This window comes from Pipistrellus kuhlii, unplaced genomic scaffold, assembly GCF_014108245.1.
Source record: "Pipistrellus kuhlii isolate mPipKuh1 unplaced genomic scaffold, mPipKuh1.p scaffold_m20_p_9, whole genome shotgun sequence".
Lineage (NCBI taxonomy): Eukaryota > Metazoa > Chordata > Mammalia > Chiroptera > Vespertilionidae > Pipistrellus > Pipistrellus kuhlii.
The window spans coordinates 13,982,769-14,004,142 of NW_023425595.1; the positions used below are offsets into that span (position 1 = coordinate 13,982,769).

Below are 21,374 nucleotides of genomic sequence, written 5' to 3' on the forward strand. Positions count from 1 at the left end.
TCCCCAGAAGAATAAAAGGACCTTAGTGCCTTTATTGGTGTTTACTGAACACATTCTCTTATTTTTTTTTTAGAATTTTAGTTCCACACCTTAATAAAGAAGAGTTTATATCATACTTGAGGCTGTATATCTAAACATTATGTTCTAGTAAACACTGGATGACACTGAGCAAATAGCTTAATCTCCCTGTGTCATTTTTTGTTTTGTTTTGTCTTTAAGATGAACATAATAATACTTATTTCAAAGAGCTGTTGCAAAGATTAAAATAGAAATATATTATCATGTGGAAATTGCTTTGACGCAATAGTAGTCTCCTAATATGCTCCTAGATAGACTATCTTAGAATCATGGAACAAAAAGGTACATCAACCAAATTAAAATGCTCAAATCATACTTGTTAAATGGACTCAAAATATAAAGCAAAATGTTTGGGAAAAGCAATGGGCTAGGTTAACACACTTAAGGTGCAAGAGGGTTGAAGGGCCATGTTATCAGAATCTCATTGTATTGCATCACTCTTTCCTGCTAATGATGTGGTTGCGAGGACCAGAGTTGACATTTGAGCAAAGGGGCCCAGTGGAGAAAAGGTCCCTGAGGCATTGATACACACGGGCTCTATGAAAGCTGCTTGGCAAGTACACTTGGCTGATAACTGTGCTCCCCAGTTAGCTTGATGGGCAGCTATGGACTTTATCCAGCACAGGATCCAACACGAGTCAGCAGTGGGTGGCCAACTATGGATCTCATGATGTTTGTGAATCTCACGTGCTTCATTTATGTTTAGTGCAACATACATATTTGTTGCTTTGTTTGTTGTTTAGTAAATCATGACTATTAAATGGCTATTTTTCCTTCTACCCCTTTCTATCTATGTTCATATACACTTGCTCTACTTAATTTCTGTCTGACACTTCTCAGGTTACTAATTTGCCTATATTTAATGCAGCTAATGAATTTCATCCATCCCATTTGTTTTCTTGTCTTCTAGAGCAGAATTGAATATTCCCAAACAATACAGCAACTACATGTTACATATAATATATGCAATGTCTTTTACAATAATACCTTTTATGTGGAAATAACTCAATAAATGCTAACTATTATTATTAATATGTAACATGGCTTTAATATTTTAATCTTATCTAAGGGTGAAGAATAGCAATCAAGTTAAACTTGATCAAAGCAAACAACAAATTAGAAATTGTAATGTGAAAATTATTTGACTTGATTTTGATCTGAAATTGATAATGAAGTGCAAAGTTTATTAGCCATACCTCTTTACTATTAATCTAATTTATCTCCCCCCACCCCCCCAGCATCATTCTAGTTGGATAGATTTTTGGCTGTTGCTTACAAGGCCGGTGTTACATTTTTCCTCTTTTCCTACAGGCTTATCCTCAGTTTGTTCTGACCTACTTAGAGGAGCTAAAGGCACCAATGGATGTGACCCAGACAGAGTATCACATTCACCATGGCACCTGGACCACAGCTCATCAGGAACATGGCAGCAGCTTAGCAGAAGAGGTCAGTGCAGTAAGCCAGAGGCAAAACAGAAATAGATCTCTAAAATGTACTTTGAAAAGAGAAAAAAATGCAAGTTGTTTTCAGGAAATAAACAAGAATTCTAATGTTACTTATCGTTTATAATCATACACATAATATACATCTTGGTTTGTACATTAATATTTGTATAAAGACCTGTATCCTATCTAATAAAAGGGTAATATGCAAATTAATGGTCACTCCATCACAAAGATGGCAGTGCCCATCCACAAGATGGTGGAGACCAGTCCTCTCAGCCCCGCCAGAGATCCCCAGTTTTGGGGAGGGGAGGGCAGATGCTGAGAGTGGGAAGCATGAGCAGTCTGGCAGAATGAGGCGAGCGTTCTGCACCCAGCTACAGAGGGGCCTCTAGGCCATGGAGAGCCTCTGGGCAGTGGGCAGAGCGGCCCCGCAGAGAGCTACTGACACACGGATTCATACACAGGGCTACTAGTACTTGTATGAATATTTTTTATTAAAAAATGGTGACACACTAGCTGTTTTGATGACTGCTTTCTTTTGTTCTGGCCCCATAGAAATGATTCATTTGCATGATGAAGAAGACTGAAGAACCAGAAAAGTGTAATGTTAAATTTTCAGGATATATATAGTTTAGATGTTTCCACTCAGTAAAAAAGAGTTACTTATTCCTATTATTAGGTTCTGCAGAAAAGTGCCAGCATCCCTGGTTTGGAGCAACCGTCGGAACCTTCAGACACCCATTTGATGCCAGAAGGTTCTCTTGGGGCGACAGGGCAGCTGACAGTGGCACTGGTGAGGAGACTGGAGGAAAAACATCCAAAGGCTTCTGCTCAGAGGTAGGGCACTGACAGCACAAAGCTTCATTGCTCCATGACATTTCCTGTTTTCCTTCAGTTTCTGGTAAGATTGATTTCTTAATGATTATTGTAATGCTAGAGGCCCAGTGCACGAAATTCATGTGGGGGGTGTTGTGTTCCTCAGCCTGGCCTCACCCTCTCCAATCTGGGACCCCTCGAAGGATGTCCTACTGCTGGTTTACAGGGATTGGGCCTAAACCAGAGTTGAATATCCCTCTCACAATCCGGGACTGCTGGTTCCAGCTGCTCACCTGCCTGCCTGCCTTATTGCCCCTAACCACTCTGCCTGCCGGCCTGCTCACCACCAATTGCCCCTCACCACCAGCCTGCTTGCCTCCAAATGCCCCCACCAGCCTGATCACCCCCAACTTCCCCCTGCTGGCCTTCTTGCCCCCACTTTCCCTCCCCACTGGCCTGCTCACCTCCAACTGACCCCCTGTTGTCCTGCTCACTCCAGACTGCTCCCTCCCCCCACTGTCCTGCTCACCCCCAACTGGCCCCCTGCTGGTCTGCTTACCCCAACAGTCCTTGATGTCCAGTCTTGGCCTGATCACCCTCCAGTGACCCAAGGTCCCAACCCTTCCTTTTTTACTTTTTCTTTTCTTTTTTTCATTGCCTCCTTGAGCAGAGGCCAGGCTAGCTGGAAGCAAGTATCTAGGATTTATTTATCTTCTATAATTGAAACTTTGTAGCCTTGAGCGGAAGCTAGGGCAGACCAGGAAGCAAGATTTTCTCCATTTCTGGGAGCAACCCAAGCCTCCTGCTAGCTCCAGCTCTGTGGCTGGCTGCCATCTTGGTTGGGTTAATTTGCATAGTCGCTCCTGATTGGTTGGTGGGTGTGGCTTGGTGTAGCAGAGTAATGGCTAATTTGCATGTTTATCTTTTCTCAGTGTAGATCTCAAAAGCCCTTTGGCTTTCTAGCACAGTAGTTTTTGGGTCACAATTGATCAAGAGAGGTGACATTTATGTATATTTCATTAAAGATCATTGTATGGTATTGTTTATAAGCATACTTGGAAAGGATTGCACTAAAGTAGCACAAAATAACATAATTAAGGAAGACATAAGAATATAAACAATTGTAAAACTACCAAGAGGTCTTTAAGATATTACATTTAGAACTGATGATGAGTGCATAATAGATGGTCTTAAGTAGTGATAATTTAACTGACTGACATAATTTCTGTTCCTAAAATAAAATGAACACCAGTGATTTTACTAACCAATTGAAAATTATCCTTGGTTGGAAAATGGAAACTGTTTCTTTATTTGATTAGAAAATTAAAATTTATTATTATTTGTGGTGTTATAAATTCCAAAATGACTTTATAAATTTCAATTTTAATATATAATTATTTGAAATTGACTATTGATTGATGTACTTATCATACTCATTAAAGTTTAGGAGAATTCCTAAGTTTAAATATATTAACTATAGGTAGATATGTCAGTTGCATGAAAAAATAGCAACTTATGTTTTCTTAAAAAATTTTTTTAGACAGCTTTATTGATATAGTGTAAGTTTGTGTAAGTTTGTGTGCAACATGACAACTTTTTATTTCAGTTAAAAACTTTTTTACAGCCTGAATTTACATATTCCTGTCTCAGAAAAGACACTTTTCCCCCCAATAACCAAAGTGACTCTTCAATTTATTGTCTCTTTAATTTGTTATGTAAACCTCAGATCCTTTGGTTTTGTTGTTATTAGTAAGATGGGGTACAGTTAAACAAGGTAACAAACTTAGTATCTCCCGTATCATAGATAGGGAACTGCTCCTTGCTTTTTAATCATATTCAAGGTTCTCAACTCCCTGATGCTTCACAACAGGACCAAAGGCTACAGTTAGGCAGCTAGGCCACTCTCCGTCTATAAGTCTCTTGGGATCCATGCTTGAAGTTTTCATGTAAAACAGGAGCTTAAGAAATATCTGGGCACGGGGGAACTCAAACACTGTTTCCTGAGGTCACTGTAACTTACTTTTCCAGACTCATTCAGCAGCCACTGCTTTTGGAAAGAAAGTTGGGGCTTGTCATTATCTTACCTCTACTCAAGGAAGCACCTGTTCCTTCTGCTCTCAGATTCCTGAACCTAGCTGGTGTTTTTGTGTTTGTTTCCTGCTGGCCCTGGCCCTGATGGGTTGGCATTCGGGGACCCCAGTAGACAATCCACCTACTTTTCTGTAACTCCCTTCTTTTCCAGCCTGGAAATATTTTCTCTGGGGGCTGAGGGCATTGGATAGTTTAGGGATTTGTCTCCTATGTTTTCTTGTTGTGTTTCCATGAAGCAATACAAGCTGATGATGGAACATTGAGAGAAACGCTTAGAGTACTAGAAAATGGGAGGCCACTCCCAAAACAAAGCAGTTAATGTCAGTTAACATACCACAATTCGTTTGAGTTGTTAGAATTAAATGTTATGTCTTTAAAATTCCAGAAATGTATAAGCACACAGTAAGAGTTGTGAAAATGTTCTGAAAACAAGTAGAGGTACAAAAGAGTTTTTCATGGGGTTGCATTTAGATAGGTGATTTTTAATCACTGTGAATTGACTGGTAAATACTTTTAGGATTTTATAAGAAATTTCCCAGGGCACCCTCTTCTGGCCTTCTTTATTTTCCTTAAAGCCACAGGGATTTATTTGCATTCTATCATCCTCCTCCACAATTTACCACAATAAATGCAATTTCAGTTTCTCTTTTTCTCTTCCTTAACAAATTTATTTTGAGTAAAGAATAAATACTTAAAGCAATTACTTTTTTCCCACTTTGGAAGGAATTGTTGGGCAAAATTAGAACCCAGTACTGAATTTGGCATATTGATGACTTTTAACTTTAGTTTGTCTTGTTAGGTTTATGAGGGAAATCAGTGCATCGTATTGTCACTGCTTCAATTTCACATTTTCTTGCTTTTTATCAATTTTACAAAATAAAAAATAAAATTGCTGCCAAAATTAAAGGAATAATGTGAAATGATCTGAGTTGTGGAAACTTGAAAAATAGAATTTTAGAGCAGGGAAATTATTAATCAGCAAATAATCTTAATAAAGAATATGTAATTGAAAAGAATAAAAAATACAAATATATAAATGTATGTACTTAGAAATAGCCAAGGAAAGAGACAACCACAAGTGACCCAATTTGGGGAAGACAGAAAGTCTGGTAGTAGCAACAGGTATATGTGACAATGAGGGATAGTATTCAATTATTAACTCACTAGAGGCCTGGTGCACGAATTCGTGCACAGGTGGGGTCCCTGGGCCTGACTGGTGATCAAGGCCTATCAGGGGGCTGGCTGGCAGGGGGGAGGAACTACGAGAGGTTGGCCAGCTAGCTGGCCGTGGGAAGAGCACTGACCACCAGGGGGCAGCTCCTGTGTTGAGTATCTGCACCCTGGTGGTCAGTGCATGTCATAGTGACTAGTGGACAGGTCATTCCAGTTGTTCCAGTTGTTCAGTCATAATGGTTGCTTAGGCTTTTATGTATATAGATACTGACTTTCCTTGAGGTCTTTATGTACATTATTTCCAATAATCTATGAGGTATGTAATGCTTTAACCTCTGTTTTACTGATGAAGAAATTTGGCACAGAGAGTTTAAGTTAGATGGGGAAGGCCTTACAGCTAGTAATCCAAGGCAGGCCCCTCTGAGCCCAAAGTCTTACAGCTTCCTTTCCATTCATGTTTTTGTCTTAGCAATTATCCAAATCTTCAGGACCTATTATTTTTTACTGGATATCTTGGAAAGTGGCCTTTAGGTAAGGTGGAACAGTTTAGAAAGGGATTAATAAAAAATATGTCAATATATGCAGCTTTTAGCAAAGATAAGAAGAAGTAGAAAACATGAAGGGAGACTGAACACCTGATTCCTTGTTGAATCCAATAGTATAGATTTACTAGTTTATACAGGCTTACAAATGAAGGGTTTAGATTTTTTTAACATTTTTTTGCAATTTTCTTTTTATTATTATAATTATTGAAATTATTGGAGTGACATTGGTTGACACAACCATACAGGTTTCAAGTGTACAAGTCAATAAAACATCCTCTGCACACTGCATCATGTGTCCAGTTCCCAAAGTAAAGTTTCTTTCCACCCCCATTTATTCCCCCATTTGACCACCTTCGCTGACCTCTACTCCCCTTTTTCTATGGGCACCATCACACTGTTGTCTGTATATAAATGTTATATAACTTGTCATGATTAACCAGGGTATTTCATACCTTGAATGGTGGTTCAGGTCAGCTTTGTATATACTAAATTTGATGACAGGTAACTAATAGCTATCATTTGTTGAATACTTACAGCATGTGCCAACTGCCACGCTAAATAGTTAATTATAATAACTTGATAGATTGATTTACTTATTGCTATAATAAGATGATGGTAGAGGTAACCTTATAATCTGTGAAGATAAGCAACTGAGGTTCAGAGTGATTTCGTAATGTGCTTATTTATACAGCTGATTAATGGGGAAGATGGGATTCGCACCCACACCCTTTTAGATATATAGCCCATACTCTTATCCATAGTTTTAGTCCTTGTTCCTAGCAGTTTTTATTCTATTGATTTCATAACAGAATGCCATCATACTGAGAAGCCATATTAAGTCATTACTATAATAAAATTTTATGTGAATTACATCATAAAGGATTTTATTAGGCTACTGCCATTTTTATTTGAGCATTATTTTGAGTTATATTCTTAAAAAACTGTATCACCACAATTCAAACTGTCATCTGGTCAGAATCATTTCATTTACTTTACATTTCAAACACTTGTGGAAAGCAATCTGATTATTAATACTTTTTTTTCTTTTTTCTTTTTTTTTTTATAATGTGGAAAACTTCTTTTTTCTATTGAAGAAAAAGGAATTTTTTTGTGTGTGTGTGTGTGTAAGGTCCTAAATGTAAGGTTCTGATTATTTCATAATGGGTTATATTTTTTGTTTGCTTTAGCCATACTGAGAATATTTTTGCTTCCTATATCAGTGAGATGTAGAAATGAGGTTTGGAAACTTGAAAAATAGAATTTTAGAACAGGGAAATTATTAATCAGCAAATAATCTTAATAAAGAATATGTAATTGAAAAGAATAAAAAATACAAATATAATATATAAATGAATGTACTTAGAAATAGCCAAGGAAAGAGACAACCATTTGTAAATGAAATGTAAAGTAAATGAAATTTATTCAACTTCCTACTTGAATAAATGTGTAGGTATATTTAATTCTAAGTTTGGTCCAAAATAAAATAAGTATCATATGCTGGCATCTTTAAGTGTCTGGAATGTGTTTGTTTACATTAGTTTATCCCATGGAGCCCTTTACCCTTATTTACATTGAATAGGGGGTGGGGAAGGCCTGGGACAGCTGACAAAGCACACTGACCCAGCTTGTCACCCAGTGACCTGTGAGAAGGAAATAATGAACTGTGAGTAGCTGTCATCTTAACTGTTTCTGACAGTCTGCCTTGGGCACATCTGTGTTAGTTGCATTGGAAAGGCCTTTGTTCTTTTCCCACTAGAGACTCTGGGAGCGCTGAGGGGATTGCTAGCTACTGTACTCCTAGCCGGCCCTTCCTTCCCAAGGAAGCAAGCAGCTGCCATGGATCACACCGACATTTCTCTTCTTGACTCAGCTTGGCATGGACTTCACTTTTTCAAAAGAGTACACGTATTAAAAAGATCTTTGATCTTTCATTTAAAATATAATTTCATGTCTCATGAGTTTTGATACTCATAAAAAAGCAAGTTATGAAATATGTTTAGTATTATCCTGATTGTCTGTAGAGAAAGGATAAATAGGAAGCTAACCAGATGGACAGGTTAGCAGACTTGAAGGAACTGTATCAAAATATTGACAGTTGTTACTGAGTTAAATTTGTATTTATCATTTATTTTCTAGGTTTTAATAATTGAATATTATATTTGCAATGGAACAAAAATTGACATATGATATGCAAAACATTTTTAATGTAGATGCTTGATACATGCTTTATTAGTAGAAATATTTGTGCTAAAATAGACAAGAATATGCTGTATTTTGGTTCACATTTTCCACTGCTATTTTAAAAATAAACCTCTATTTAATAATTTAAACTTTAAAATATTGCAATATTTACATTTTAAAATTAATCTAGTCCATAAAATTATTATAATCACTAGGAGATGTAATTTGGTAAGAAACAGGTGTTTCTGTTCCCTGGTTTCCTGAAACATCACTACTATTTCAAGCATAACAAAAACAGAACATTCTGAATACTGTGTATCATACCATAAGAGAACTGCTTAAATTAAAATAAAAGCTTCATTTATAAAATACAATTCTTGAATCAGTTTTAAAGCCTGATTTACATTTTTACAATTGCTATAAAATTAGTCTTTCTACTATAAATAAGTCTGGCTGCAATCTGCGTGGTACAAACACTGAGCATTTGGTACTCACTTTATTATATGTCCCCTTCTGAGAGAATATAAATCCAAACTATCCTGTATTGGTCAATTTTCATACGGTTTTTTCCCTGATAGAATAGAAGAAATGAAGCTTGAAAGAGGTGACATGCTTTTTCCTGCATTCAAGGTTTTTCTCTCTCGGTAACAGGTTTGAGATGCACTAGCTAACAGAACTATTAGTTTCCTGCTTTTCAAAGAAAGGTAAATTAATAACGAGTAGTTCTTTAAGCAGATAAATGATGCTCATGTTTATATAATTATAAATGATAGAAAAGCACATTAAAAGCTGAAAGAGCCATATTCTGATTTTCTTCAGAATTCAATAGCATATGATTTATTACTGTATTAAATGATTTATGTAGCTTTGCATATAGTTGATGGTAGTTGGTAATCACCTTATTTGAATAGAACATTCTTCTTATTTTGGTCATTAAATATCAACACAATTTTTGCAGAGACGGTGAATGCACAAGTCAGTTTTGATAATAGTCAGACTCTGTGTTTTTAAGAAAAGTGAGCTGTTTAAATAGTCACACTCTAATTCTTATTTCTAGGACTCTTACCAATAAAGTCAAGTGTTAATATAATAATTGCTTTTGATATTCACTAAATTCAGTTATACTTTCTAGGAATAAAATCTCATGTTAGATTACATTACTGTTCCTAGGTATTAAAATGCTCATCTTGAAGCATTAGCCTTTAACTCTTTCATGCTATATACTAGAGTGTGGTATTAGATTTTAGGGCATTAAATTGTTGTGTGTTCCAGAGATGCAAAGCTATATTTATAATTATTTTTTTATTTTTTTAATATATTTTATTGATTTTTCACAGAGAGGAAAGGAGAGAGATAGAGAGCTAGAAACGTCGATGAGAGAGAAACATCAACCAGCTGCCTCTTGCACGCCCCCTACTGGGGATGTGCCCGCAACCCAGATACATGCCCTTGACAGGAATTGATCCTGGGACCTTCCAGTCCGCAGACCGATGCTCTACCAGTGAGCCAAACTGGTTTCGGCTATAATTATTTTTTTAAATGAGAAGAGTCAAATAACTTGATATTGCTGCCTCTTTGTATTTTGGCACATCTTTAATTAATTCCCATTTGTTTACTGTGAATTAAAATAAAGTAAACAAATAATTTAATTGCCCCTGCTTCTTTGAGACTAAGTCAAAACCAGGTATTCCAAAGGATTAGCTTTATGTCCATAAATGTACACAATTCAGAAATTATGGAAGGCTTTCAAATAAGCATTTTATAATAAATCTTTGTTGTCACTTACTGCCATGAGGTACCCAAACCTTGAATTATATTGCTTCACTTTAAATTTTTAAAATGTGCTATTTATTTTTTTCTGTTTTATTCAATATTGTCTGTAAACCTATCCAAGGTCTGAATGGGAAACTCTACTTCTACCTTCTCTCACTTGTAGGTCCTAAACTAAAATGTCTATCTGGTGTATACTAGCTGGGTTAAAAAAAAAAAAAAAAAAAAAAAAAAAAAAGCTCTCTTTTCTCTTTGTGTTTTAGTTGCCAATTCTGAGATGAGGTATAATTCCTCAGGTAGTGGTTATGAGAATTAAATGAGATAATACGTGAAATCAAGATATAACATAATATAGTAGGTAAGAACATGGATTTGGGAGCCAAATTCTCGTAGTCCAAATTCTTCCAAGCTGTGTTACCTTGGTTTACTTACTTCAACCTCTCTACTTCCATTTTTTCGCTTGTAAATTGGGAATAATGCAACACCAACCTTATAGGATCACTGAGGATTAAGAGAATCAATGTATATAATTCAACTAGAATAATAGGTACATTTATATAGTATAAATTTGCATATACAAATAAAAGTGCCCACATACTACCACCTTGTTTTACTCCCTTCATAGCACTTAGCACTGTCTAAAGCCATTTTGTTTACTCACTATGACTTATTGTCTATCTTTATCCTTGAAAATTTAAGCTGCATGAGGACAGGGGCTGTTCCATCTAACTCAGAGACTGGAACATTGCTCTACACAGACATGGAAAACTCAAGAAAACATTATTAGACTGAATTAATAATTAAAACTAACATCAGAAGCATAAATCCCTCATAATACTTTAAATATAATACTGCCACATGATAATGCTTCTGAATGAGAAGTCTTAATTATTTCTCAGTCCTTAACTGTATTTTATTTATTTTTTTTAATATATTTTATTAATTTTTTACAGAGAGGAAGGGAGAGGAATAGAGAGCTAGAAACATCGATGAGAGAGAAACATCAACCAGCTGCCTCTTGCACACCCCCTATTGGGGATGTGCCCACAACCAATGTACATGCCCTTGACCGGAATCGAACCTGGGAACTTTCATTCCGCAGACCGACGCTCTATCCACGGAGCCAAACCGGTTTCGGCCTTAACTGTATTTTAAATGAAACTCTTAAATTTTTCCTTGATTAGCTATATCAATTTGGCACTTATGACATGCACCAGAATATGCAACTTCCTTTAGGGTCTTTTACATACTATAAATACCTTGAGCAAAGCATGATTGAGATCTTTTCTCCTGTATATATACAATGCATTGGCGTTTTAGCACATTAACCCCAGAGGAGTTGCAATTTTTTGATGCTAGTGACCTAGCTTTTCTAGCTCACAGCTGTTTCCTGATATATTGTCTGACCTCCTGGATAAAACAGGGTTAGAAATGCTTTCTCACTTGCTCCATGTTTTTATTTTTTTCTTCTGAAGTATGGCTACCTCATAAAGTCAACTTTGAGACTACCTTATATCGTATTTTAACACAAAAAACCTCTCAGTTCTAGGTCTTAAGGACCTAAACCCTTCATTATTGCTCATTTCACAAATAACAGCAATCTATGCTATGAAGTTCTTTTTTATCTCTCAGTAGAAAATATATGGACTTTTTATTGCTATCAATTAAAGTCGTGTTTGAACTTAGCACATACAAATTCAGCAAATTTGAGTTCCTTCTGCATGTCAGTTTCACATGTTCCCTTATATTTTCTTATAAAAATTATCATTTTCACCGTTTGTTTTTTTTTTTTTCTTATGAAGAAAATGAGAATTTATCTGATATTCTAGCGTCAACCAGTAACTGGCAGAGCTTTGATTTGAACCTTAGTTTCCAGAAGCTAAATCTACTTTTCTTTCTATTATAGTAGTGATTCCTAGGCCAGTAGTATCAGCATTTCCTAGAAATTTGCTAGAAATGAACTTCCAGATCCTGCCCCTGTGTGCATCTTCCAATCATATAATCTAAAGCCCAAGAACCATTGCACAAACACACAAATGTACATAAATTGGCCTAGCCAGGTATAAGACTGGGTGAGTTAAGTGGTTTTCATTCTGGGGAAATATGTAATATTTATAAAATTTTTAGTAGCATTTTTTTTAAAAAAAAAAAAAAATAAGGTTCTGTTGTATCTATTTTTAAAAATATATTTTTTTTCTTGATTTCAGAGAGAGGAAGAGAGAAGGAGAGAGAGGGAAAAACATCAATGATAAGAGAGAATCATTGATAGGCTGCCTTCTGCATGCTCCCTACTGGGGATCAAGCCCACAACCCAGATATATGCCCTGACCATGAAATTGAACTGTGACCTCCAGGTTCATAGGTCTGTACTCAACCATTGAACCATACCCGCTGGGCTATTGTATATATTTTTAGATTTTTTCCCCCGTAAAATTCTGTTCTGTTTTTATTTTATTTTTTTTACATAACTATATTCCCATTTTCAAATGGCCAATATAATTTTCAATTTATTTCTAAAATTCATTATTCCTATGGCTGCACCTATCTTTACTTAGTATTTAATAATGTTAAATTTTTTTATTAGTTTGTTATTCATCTTCATACTTTGGGCTTAAGTTTTAATGATGTAGCCCTGTTTGGAATGCAACTAATTGTATTCTTTTTGCCACTCTGTAAACACAAATGAGTACATAACTTATTCTTTTTCCTTGGGGATTCTGGGACTAAATCACATTATTTTACTAACTTAACAAATATTTTTAAAATAATGATTATAACCTAGACAATGTTTTAAATACTTGTTATTAAAGCCAGGTTCCTGGTTATTTCTTTAAAAGAGTAAATAGTCAGTGTCTATAAATAATTGATGGCATAGTTCTCATTATCTTTGTGAATGTCATATTTTTTAAAATTCCCCATATTTTGTTGTTGTTTTACATGGACCTTAATTATCTAGAATTCCTGCATCATTTCTCCCTATCTCTTGAAATGAAATACTAAGGTTTATTAAGTGCTTACCTGTCTCAGGCCAGAACTCTATTTTGCATTTATTACCATATGAATTTATTTAAGATTGTCTCCAGTTTACAATTCAGATGACACAGAGTGTGGAACTAGTAGTCCAAGGTCAAAAATCTAGTAAGGGGGAGAGTCAGGATCTGAAACAGGTTATCGTTTAGAGGATGGCCAACCTCTTAAAAATCATAACTCCTAGTACATTTTTAAGCACTGCTTAAGTCATTCATTTCATATGTTTTATTAAAATGTTTTTGAAACATTTTCCTTTGACTGTTTTTTTCTCTTTAATTTCAAATTCTAAACAACAACAACAAACAAAATGCTCTAATGTGTAAAGTTATTTAGATCAGGGACAGTGACCTATAACCCTATAGTGTAATTGCCTGTCAGAGTAGAGTTTCAATGAGGAATCAACAGATTAAAGTAATATTAATACTTTTGGACATAGCTTTTTATGTAGTATTTTTATCACATTCATATTAATTATCACATTATTAAATATCCACAGTAAGTACTTACTATATTTTTTAGTAAATATCAACATTTGATAGTTACTTTTTAAATTATGAAATTTGAAATTAAGAAAAATTTTGACATTATAACATATGAAAAATATATCTTTTGTAAGTCCCATATTTTTTACTTTTAGCTTCTAAACTTGCCCTTCTTTCCTTCCTTCCTTCCTCTATTCCTCCCTTCCTTGCTTCCTTCCTTCCTATAAAAAAAAAAAAGAAAAGAAAAGAGAGAGAGAGAGATCTCTTTTTAGATATAGGCTAAAGGAAAGCACTTCCAACAATAGAATTGTTCCCCAGGAGAACTGTTCTGTTGTTAGAACATAGAATTTGAGTCAAATTTACTATTTGAGTCTTCAACTGTGCTCCATGCCTCGAGCACTATTAATCACAGAGAAATTGATACCAAAGGTGGTAAGCCTACCAGGAGTCCAGAAGGTGAAGCAGGTCAAACAAAATAATTTTGGGATATTTTCTGCTTCCAAAAATCTGCTCTCAACTCTAGAACTGACCTCTAAAGTTCAGAACAGATTTTATTTGTCAATTGACCTAGAGAATCAAGTCTTCATCTTCATAGCAATCACAGTCCAAACAAATTATTATAATCTCAGACTCTGCTCATTTTGTTGTGTTTTTCAAGGATTTGACAGGTATTATTAAACATGGAAGAATGCACAAAATGTTGAATTTACAACAAAAAATCACATATTTTTCCAGTTCATTTTAAATATATAGTAAGTAATCAGGAAAATGAAACAAGTATGATACTTAAAAGAAGGAAAAAGTTAACAAATACACTTCAGATGTCCAAATCCTTTATTCTGATGTGTGTATTTACATTCATTAGCTGAATCAAATTTCTATTTCTGCTCTCCGTTATTCTAAAAATAATAAAAAACTAATGCTTGTTTGAATTGCCTTTAAAGTCAAGAGGAATGGTATGAAAGGATTTAGCATCTAGAAAGATAAAAAATTAGAATTGAAGGTAATCCTGATAATGGAAAGAAATATTTAGCCATTTCCATTCATCAGGAAGATGTGATAGTTCACTAAGGGAAAACAAAGAAATATTAAGTTGAAAATGAACACATCTGGCAAATAAATTATGGGACTTCATAGAGATAAGAGGCTTTAAGAAGGATCTTAGAAACATCAAATGTTAGTGAACAAGTTGGTTCCTATGTCCTTTCAACATGTCCTTTATGTGCACAATTATAGGCCTATCAGGCAGCCTACCCATTTGCCTTAACACTGGTTCCACCTTGAATAGAATCCAGCTCTGTCTGTACTCACAGTGTCAAACCTGAGGATTAACAGGAATTGGCTTAGAGTCTGGATTTCCAAACTGTTTCTAAGAGCCACTGAGGATATGCAAGATTTTCCATTTCTCTACTTCTACAAGAATAGCTCTGCTTTATGTGCTCAGCTCCCTCCTACAAAAGCAGTGCAGTATAAAGATTAAGAATGCAGATGCTGCCCTAACTGGTTTGGCTCAGTGGGTAGAGCATCAGCCTGCTGGCTGAAGGGTCTCAGGTTTGATTCTGGTCAAGGGCATGTACCTTGGTTGTGGGCACATCCCCAGTAGTGGGTGTGCAGGAGGCAGTTGATGGATGTTTCTCTCTCATCAATGTTTCTAACTCTCTATCCCTCTCCCTTCCTCTCTGTAAAAAAATCAAAATATGTTTTTAAAAAAAGAATGCAGATGCTGTTTTGGTTTAAATTCTAACTCAAAAATTACTAGTTACTTGTCTTTGGACATGTAACTTACCTCTGTCAGTTTTCCATATCTGGATAATGGTCATAATAGTAGTACTAATTCTTGTGATTAGACTAGAGGCCCAGTGCATGAAATTGTGCACAGGTAGGGGCCCTAGACTTGGTCGGCAATCAGGGCCAATCTATGGGGAAACCAGCAGGGTGATCAGGGACCCCACTAGCACACACCTTGGCTGTTCTGGCACCACCCACTTGCTGGCCCCGCCTCATGCCACTGCTACTGCCACTGGTAGGGGCCTGCAGGCTGGGGCAGCTCCTGCATTGAGTGTCTGCCCCCTGGTAGTCAGTGCACATCATAGCAACCAGTCATTCCAACAGTCATTCTGCTGTTTGGTCAATTTGCATATTAGGGTTTTATTATATAGGATTAGTGCCTTGCATATTCTATTAATGAGCACTTAGTAAATACCTATCTGAATAAACAGTTCTTTTGAAATATAACAAATAAAACAAAAAATAAACCCTTGGGCCATTAATGTTAAGGTAGTTATAAAAACTAAGGGGTACAAGAGCCCTGTCATAATCTGTACTTCTTTACTACTCTATTTCATGCCATGCTCTTTTAAATAATGTGTATTGATTTTATTTTTTTATTCCTTATTTCACTAAATATACATAAAACATACATATTATATTTATGTGTTATATTTTGAATGCTTTAGGTCAGTTAGGGACAACACTTGTGTATAATAATTTGTTTTTTATATTATCTGTTACTGAGACATAATGGATCAAGGTTGGTGATGGTTTTATAAGGATCATAATGATAATATTGATGATAATCTCTAATATTGCTGACTAGAGGCCCAGTGTATGAAATTCATGCATGCACCCTCTCCAATCCAGGACCCCTTGGGTCTAGGAGTTGGACATTCCTCTCACAATTTGGGACCACTGGCCTCCAACTGCTCACCTGCCTGCCTGCCTGATCACCCCTAACCTCTCTGCTTGCCTGCCTGCCTGAATGCCCCTCACCCCTCTGCCTGCCAGCCTAATCACCCCTAACTGCCCTCCCCTTGCAGCCTGATCACCCCTAATTGCCCCTGCCTCAGCCTCTGCTACCATGACTTTGTCTAGAAGGAGGACTGGATAACTGGAAGATGACCTGGTCTAATTAGCATATTATCCTTTTATTAGTATAGATAATACCTCTAATGGTCAGATGAACTAGAATTAATCTATTGAGATATATGAAATGAAAAAGGAGCAGTTTTTAAGTAATGAACATATATTTAAGAACATATACAGAATACAGTGAATAGCATTTACTTTTCTCAAGTTCAGAATAAATAAGGGAATAAACAAGCATTCAGTTGAAGCACATTTAACAAATGCCTGTCACTTGCCAGCTACTCTGCTAGATGTTAGGAGGTACAGAATCAGTCTCAAAGGAGTATGTAATTTGTCAGATGAAATATTCAGTTTCTGTAGTAGAGAAACTTCAAAATGATTATTTAAAATAGAGTTGATTAGTGCCAGAAAATAAGGAATTGCTTTAAAAACAAAATGGAAGCATGCTGAAAGGGCCTAGGAGCCCATCTGAAAAAAGCTTTCAATGGCCAGAGCTGGAATAATTTGAGCAAAAAAATAAATATAAGCCAAAAAAGAATATAAATAGTCATGAGTTTATACTTATACAAATATATACTGAATAAATAAGAGAGCTCTGGTTATAAATGCAGAAGGAAGAAAAGAAATAGAAAACCACCGTTAGGACAAAAGGACAACAATTACTGCAGGCAAGCTCCATCAACAGAAGCTAAAATTAGTGGGTGAAAGTTAAAGGTGGAGCAGTATATTTCCACATATATTCCTCAGATATTTATTAGTTACAAGAGAAAATAGAAGTAATTTTATAGTGGAGAAACTTGGCAGATAGCATCTTAACATAGTGATCAAAATTAGTGAGACAAATGTATAACATATGAATAAGGTATAAGACATATGAATAAATAATAAGACATACATAACTGAACCAAGCAAGTGAGCTCCATGCCCACCGCTCACTGGACAGTGAACTGATGGAAGAGTCGTTTGCAGAGAGAATAGGCTTTATTACAGGCACCTCATTAAGGAGACAGATCTTTGTTCAGGGAAATCTCAGATCTGTCTCCCTGAACAAAGGTTTAAAGCAAATTTACAGACTAAGGAGCTATACATAATCATTAATTCTAACTCAGGAGGTCTGATTGGACAACCTTAGAACTTGGCCATTTATGGTCAGGGGCTTCAGCACAGGGTATTCCTGGACAAGGGACTCCTGGCCTCTGAATGGGTTCCAGCATTCAAATTCTGGTCACATATTTGGTCCTTTGGTCCCATGAGAGGTGTGAAACTTTGGTTCAGGGTGCAGATGGAGGTCAAAATTCTCTTCTCTGCTCATGCTTTGGCTGCATGACTTGTGGTTTTGGTCTGTTATCACTGAAAAGCAGCTCAGTATCTTGTGAGAAACAGGATAGGACCATTTTGAGCTAGTTGTGTGGTTGCAAGTGGACATCATGTATCTTTTGAATTGATATGATGAGACAGACAAACACTTCTGTGGTATTCTTCACCCAAATCCATAATCTCAGTGTAATCATGAGAAGATATCAAACCCAAGTTGATTCATTTTCTTTGGAAGTTTCAGGTCTTCAAAGGACTACTGATCAGCTATCATATTGGAGGAAACTTAGGAGATAAGATGACTAAATGCTGTGTGGTATATCCCAGAATGGGTCCTGGAACAGAAAAAGGACATTGGTAGAAAACCTAATGCAGTCCCAATAAAGCCTGTCGTTTAGCTAGTAGTATTGCACCAATATAAATTTCTTATTTTTGATAATTATATAATGTTAACATAAAAGGGAACTGGTGAAAGGTGTATGGGAACTCTGTATTGTTTTCAGAACTCTTATAGAAGTCTAAACTTATCTCAAAATAAAGAGTGAAAACATAAAGCTTATTCTTTTAAAATTCTGAGATTTCTTAGATATGTTTCTGACATAGAAAGGGCAGAAAGTAGAGATCTACAAAAAACAGCTCTAACCTTGTGATTTTGTGGAATTTTTCTGGACACTTTTTTAAGCTCCTAAAACATTCTTTTAAAATGTATTTTTCATATTTCTCCCTTTCCTAAACAATGCCACACTGTTCTGAGCAGTTATGTGTATGTAAACTTTGTGTATAATGTATATATGAAAGCTGGAGAAAGATATTAATTTTTAGAGTATAGAGTTAAGTAATTATTAACAAAAACTTCGTTCAGAATATATTTCACAATGACAAGGTAACTTTCTGTCTTCATTTAACATATTAGTTAGGATACTGAAATCTTTGAAATCATCAAATGATAAATGGCTATTCCCATTGGGGAAATATAATTCCTCAGAATTTGAATAAAAATAGATGTTAAATGATATAAAAATATAGAAGTAAAAATAAACACTAGCAAAACACAGTTTATATACATACATTTTTTTCCCTAGCAATTGTCTATTGTAGAATTTATATATATATATATTTTTTTTTTCTAAATTTCAGAGAGAAAGGGAGAAGAAGAGAGAAAGATAGAAACATTAATGATTAATGATAATGGTGAATCACTGATTGGCTGCCTTCTGCATGCCTCCTATAGGGATGGAGCCCACAACCAGTCATGTGCCCTAGACCAGAATCAAGCCTAGGACCCTTCGGTTCACAGACCAACACTCTATCCACTAAGCCAAACCAGCTATGGCTAGAATTTCTTTCTGGCAAGATTTAAGTTCTAACTCTGCACTTGAAAGAGACCTCTGTGGGCCAGCTTTTAGCATGAACAATTTTTGTGTCTACAGTTATCAGAGAACAAAATTTTGTGCTTAATCCTTACTTCTGCCGTTAGCTCATTTACCAGTTCTGCACTGGGGACTGAGGAAGCTGCCCCTCCCTAAACACCTGGGATGGAATTGCTGGAAGGGCTCTCAGTCCCTTTGGATAAACAGTCAGGGCTTCCCACCTCTGCCAGGTGTGTCTTCTTTCATGGATTAGGGGAGGGGCAAGGGATGCGCCTTTTAAAATAGAAGATTAACTAAATTGCTGGCATTGATTATGTTGGATCTAAAAAGAATAAGATTATTATCCTGAGGTACTTGCAAGCAGTTCGGGGTTAATTTTGTCCTCCCATAATCTCTTTAAACTCCACCACTTTGCTAAACTAAAACAAGAAAAAGAAAACTGTCCCCACAACTTCAAACCAGCTCTTCTTTCCATGAGAACAGGGAAGTCATCTCTATTTAGACAAAGGAATTAGAAACAAGTCTGTTTAGTCACCTGTTGTTTGTGTACCTGTTGTTTGGATGGTTGCCTCAATCACACCTTTGGTTTTTAGTTTTACTTACACTGTCTCACTAGTATTTGTTCTCCTCTATCTGAGGCTTCACTATGTTATAGCAATCTAAAATGTTACTCATTTCTTTTCCCTATTATAAAATGTCTTCCTTCCACAGCACTCTAACTTTTTAATGGATATGGGATAGAAAAACATTAGGGAATATAGGATATAAGGCATGAGCTGGTGAGTTAAAATGAAAATATGCCATACTACATATTTGTACTTAAAATGTTAATGGGAATGAATTGTGTATTTGTCATGATTTATATATCCTTTTGAAATTCATAGTTTTGATTATTAATTTAAAGCAATATTTTTGGGGAGTTTATTTGGGTTTCTGCTCTTTCTGTACTTCAGGCCTCTCATTTACTTGATAGACATGTAGAATGTATGTGGTGGACTCACAAAACAAATTACCATATAGATTTCCCCATATGCTAGACTTGTGGCAAAAAGGAGGTTGACTACGGCAAGTCTACTCCATCTTAATCTTATTCACTACTAAGTTTGTATGCAGTATGTCAGTTGATTTAACTAAATGTATCCTACTTAGATAAATACCATTTGCAGAATTTCAAACAAATTAAAATGTCTCAATATACTTGTAGCATAAGATCCCATAATTTGTTTTGTCCACAAGGACATAAAAGAAAATGTAACAGCTGCGTTAGAATTCTAGGCTGTAAAGTATGCATTTCATTGTCTTCCCAGATTCAGTTTATTCCAGCAGAGATGCAGGTTAAACGCTTCTGTAAGAGAAACTTTATTTTTTAGTTTTATAAATAATGCAATGATGACTGAAATTAATGTCATAATATCTTCCTTTCTTTATAGCAATAAAATATGATATATGCTTTGATTATGGTATCTGGGGTAATAGGATTACTTAAGATGTGTAGGTCTGTGCTTTAAAATTTTCCTATCCACAAAAAGTGGTAAAAATGACTTCTGCAGAATTTTGCTTTTTAACTGTTTTCCTTGTAAAACTATGCTCATTCTAAAATTGTGAAAGCTTTAAAAAATTGAAGCCACTATAATAAACATTTGTATCTATAATAATAAAAATGTATTATGCTAATTAGACCACAAGTCTTCTGGACATCATTCTGAACATCCTTCTTGACCAAACTGGGGCCAAAGGGAAACCAGCCTGGGTCCCGGGTGCCTGCCAGCGGCCGGAGGAGGGAAGCTGGTGCTGGCAGCTGGGGGACGGAAGGCCTACTCTTGCACGAGTTTTCATGCATTGGGCCTCTAGAATAAGTATAATATCCAGAATTAGAATGCAGTAATTCTTAGGGAATTTTACTTACACACACACACTCACTCACACACACACACTTAGGATTTTAGTATCTATGTACTAAAAGCCTAAGTGACTGTTACAGTGGAAAGACCAGTTGTTATATGCACACTGACCATTAGGGGGCAGGCGCTTAATGCAATATATATTCTATATTTTAACATTACCAAGTTAGGAGATTTTTAAAAACAGCATAATTACATGGGCTTGAGAAATCATTAATGAGCATAAAGTTTTAAGTACTAGTATTTATCTTTTTTTAAATGTATCTATTAATTTCAAAGTGGAAGGGAGGAGAGAGAAATAGAGATATCAATG

At 35.7% G+C, this 21,374-nt stretch overlaps 1 protein-coding gene across 1 annotated transcript in view; it reads left to right on the plus strand.

Annotated features, from left to right (window-relative positions):
• The window catches only part of DCDC1 (doublecortin domain containing 1), a 274,158-nt gene that overhangs the window by 153,449 nt on the left and 99,335 nt on the right, over positions 1–21,374 (plus strand). Inside the window, exons 17-18 of the mRNA XM_045577759.1 lie at positions 1,390–1,524; positions 2,203–2,360. Coding sequence (XP_045433715.1) covers positions 1,390–1,524; positions 2,203–2,360 — 293 coding nt within the window. The remainder of the gene's footprint in view (positions 1–1,389; positions 1,525–2,202; positions 2,361–21,374) is intronic.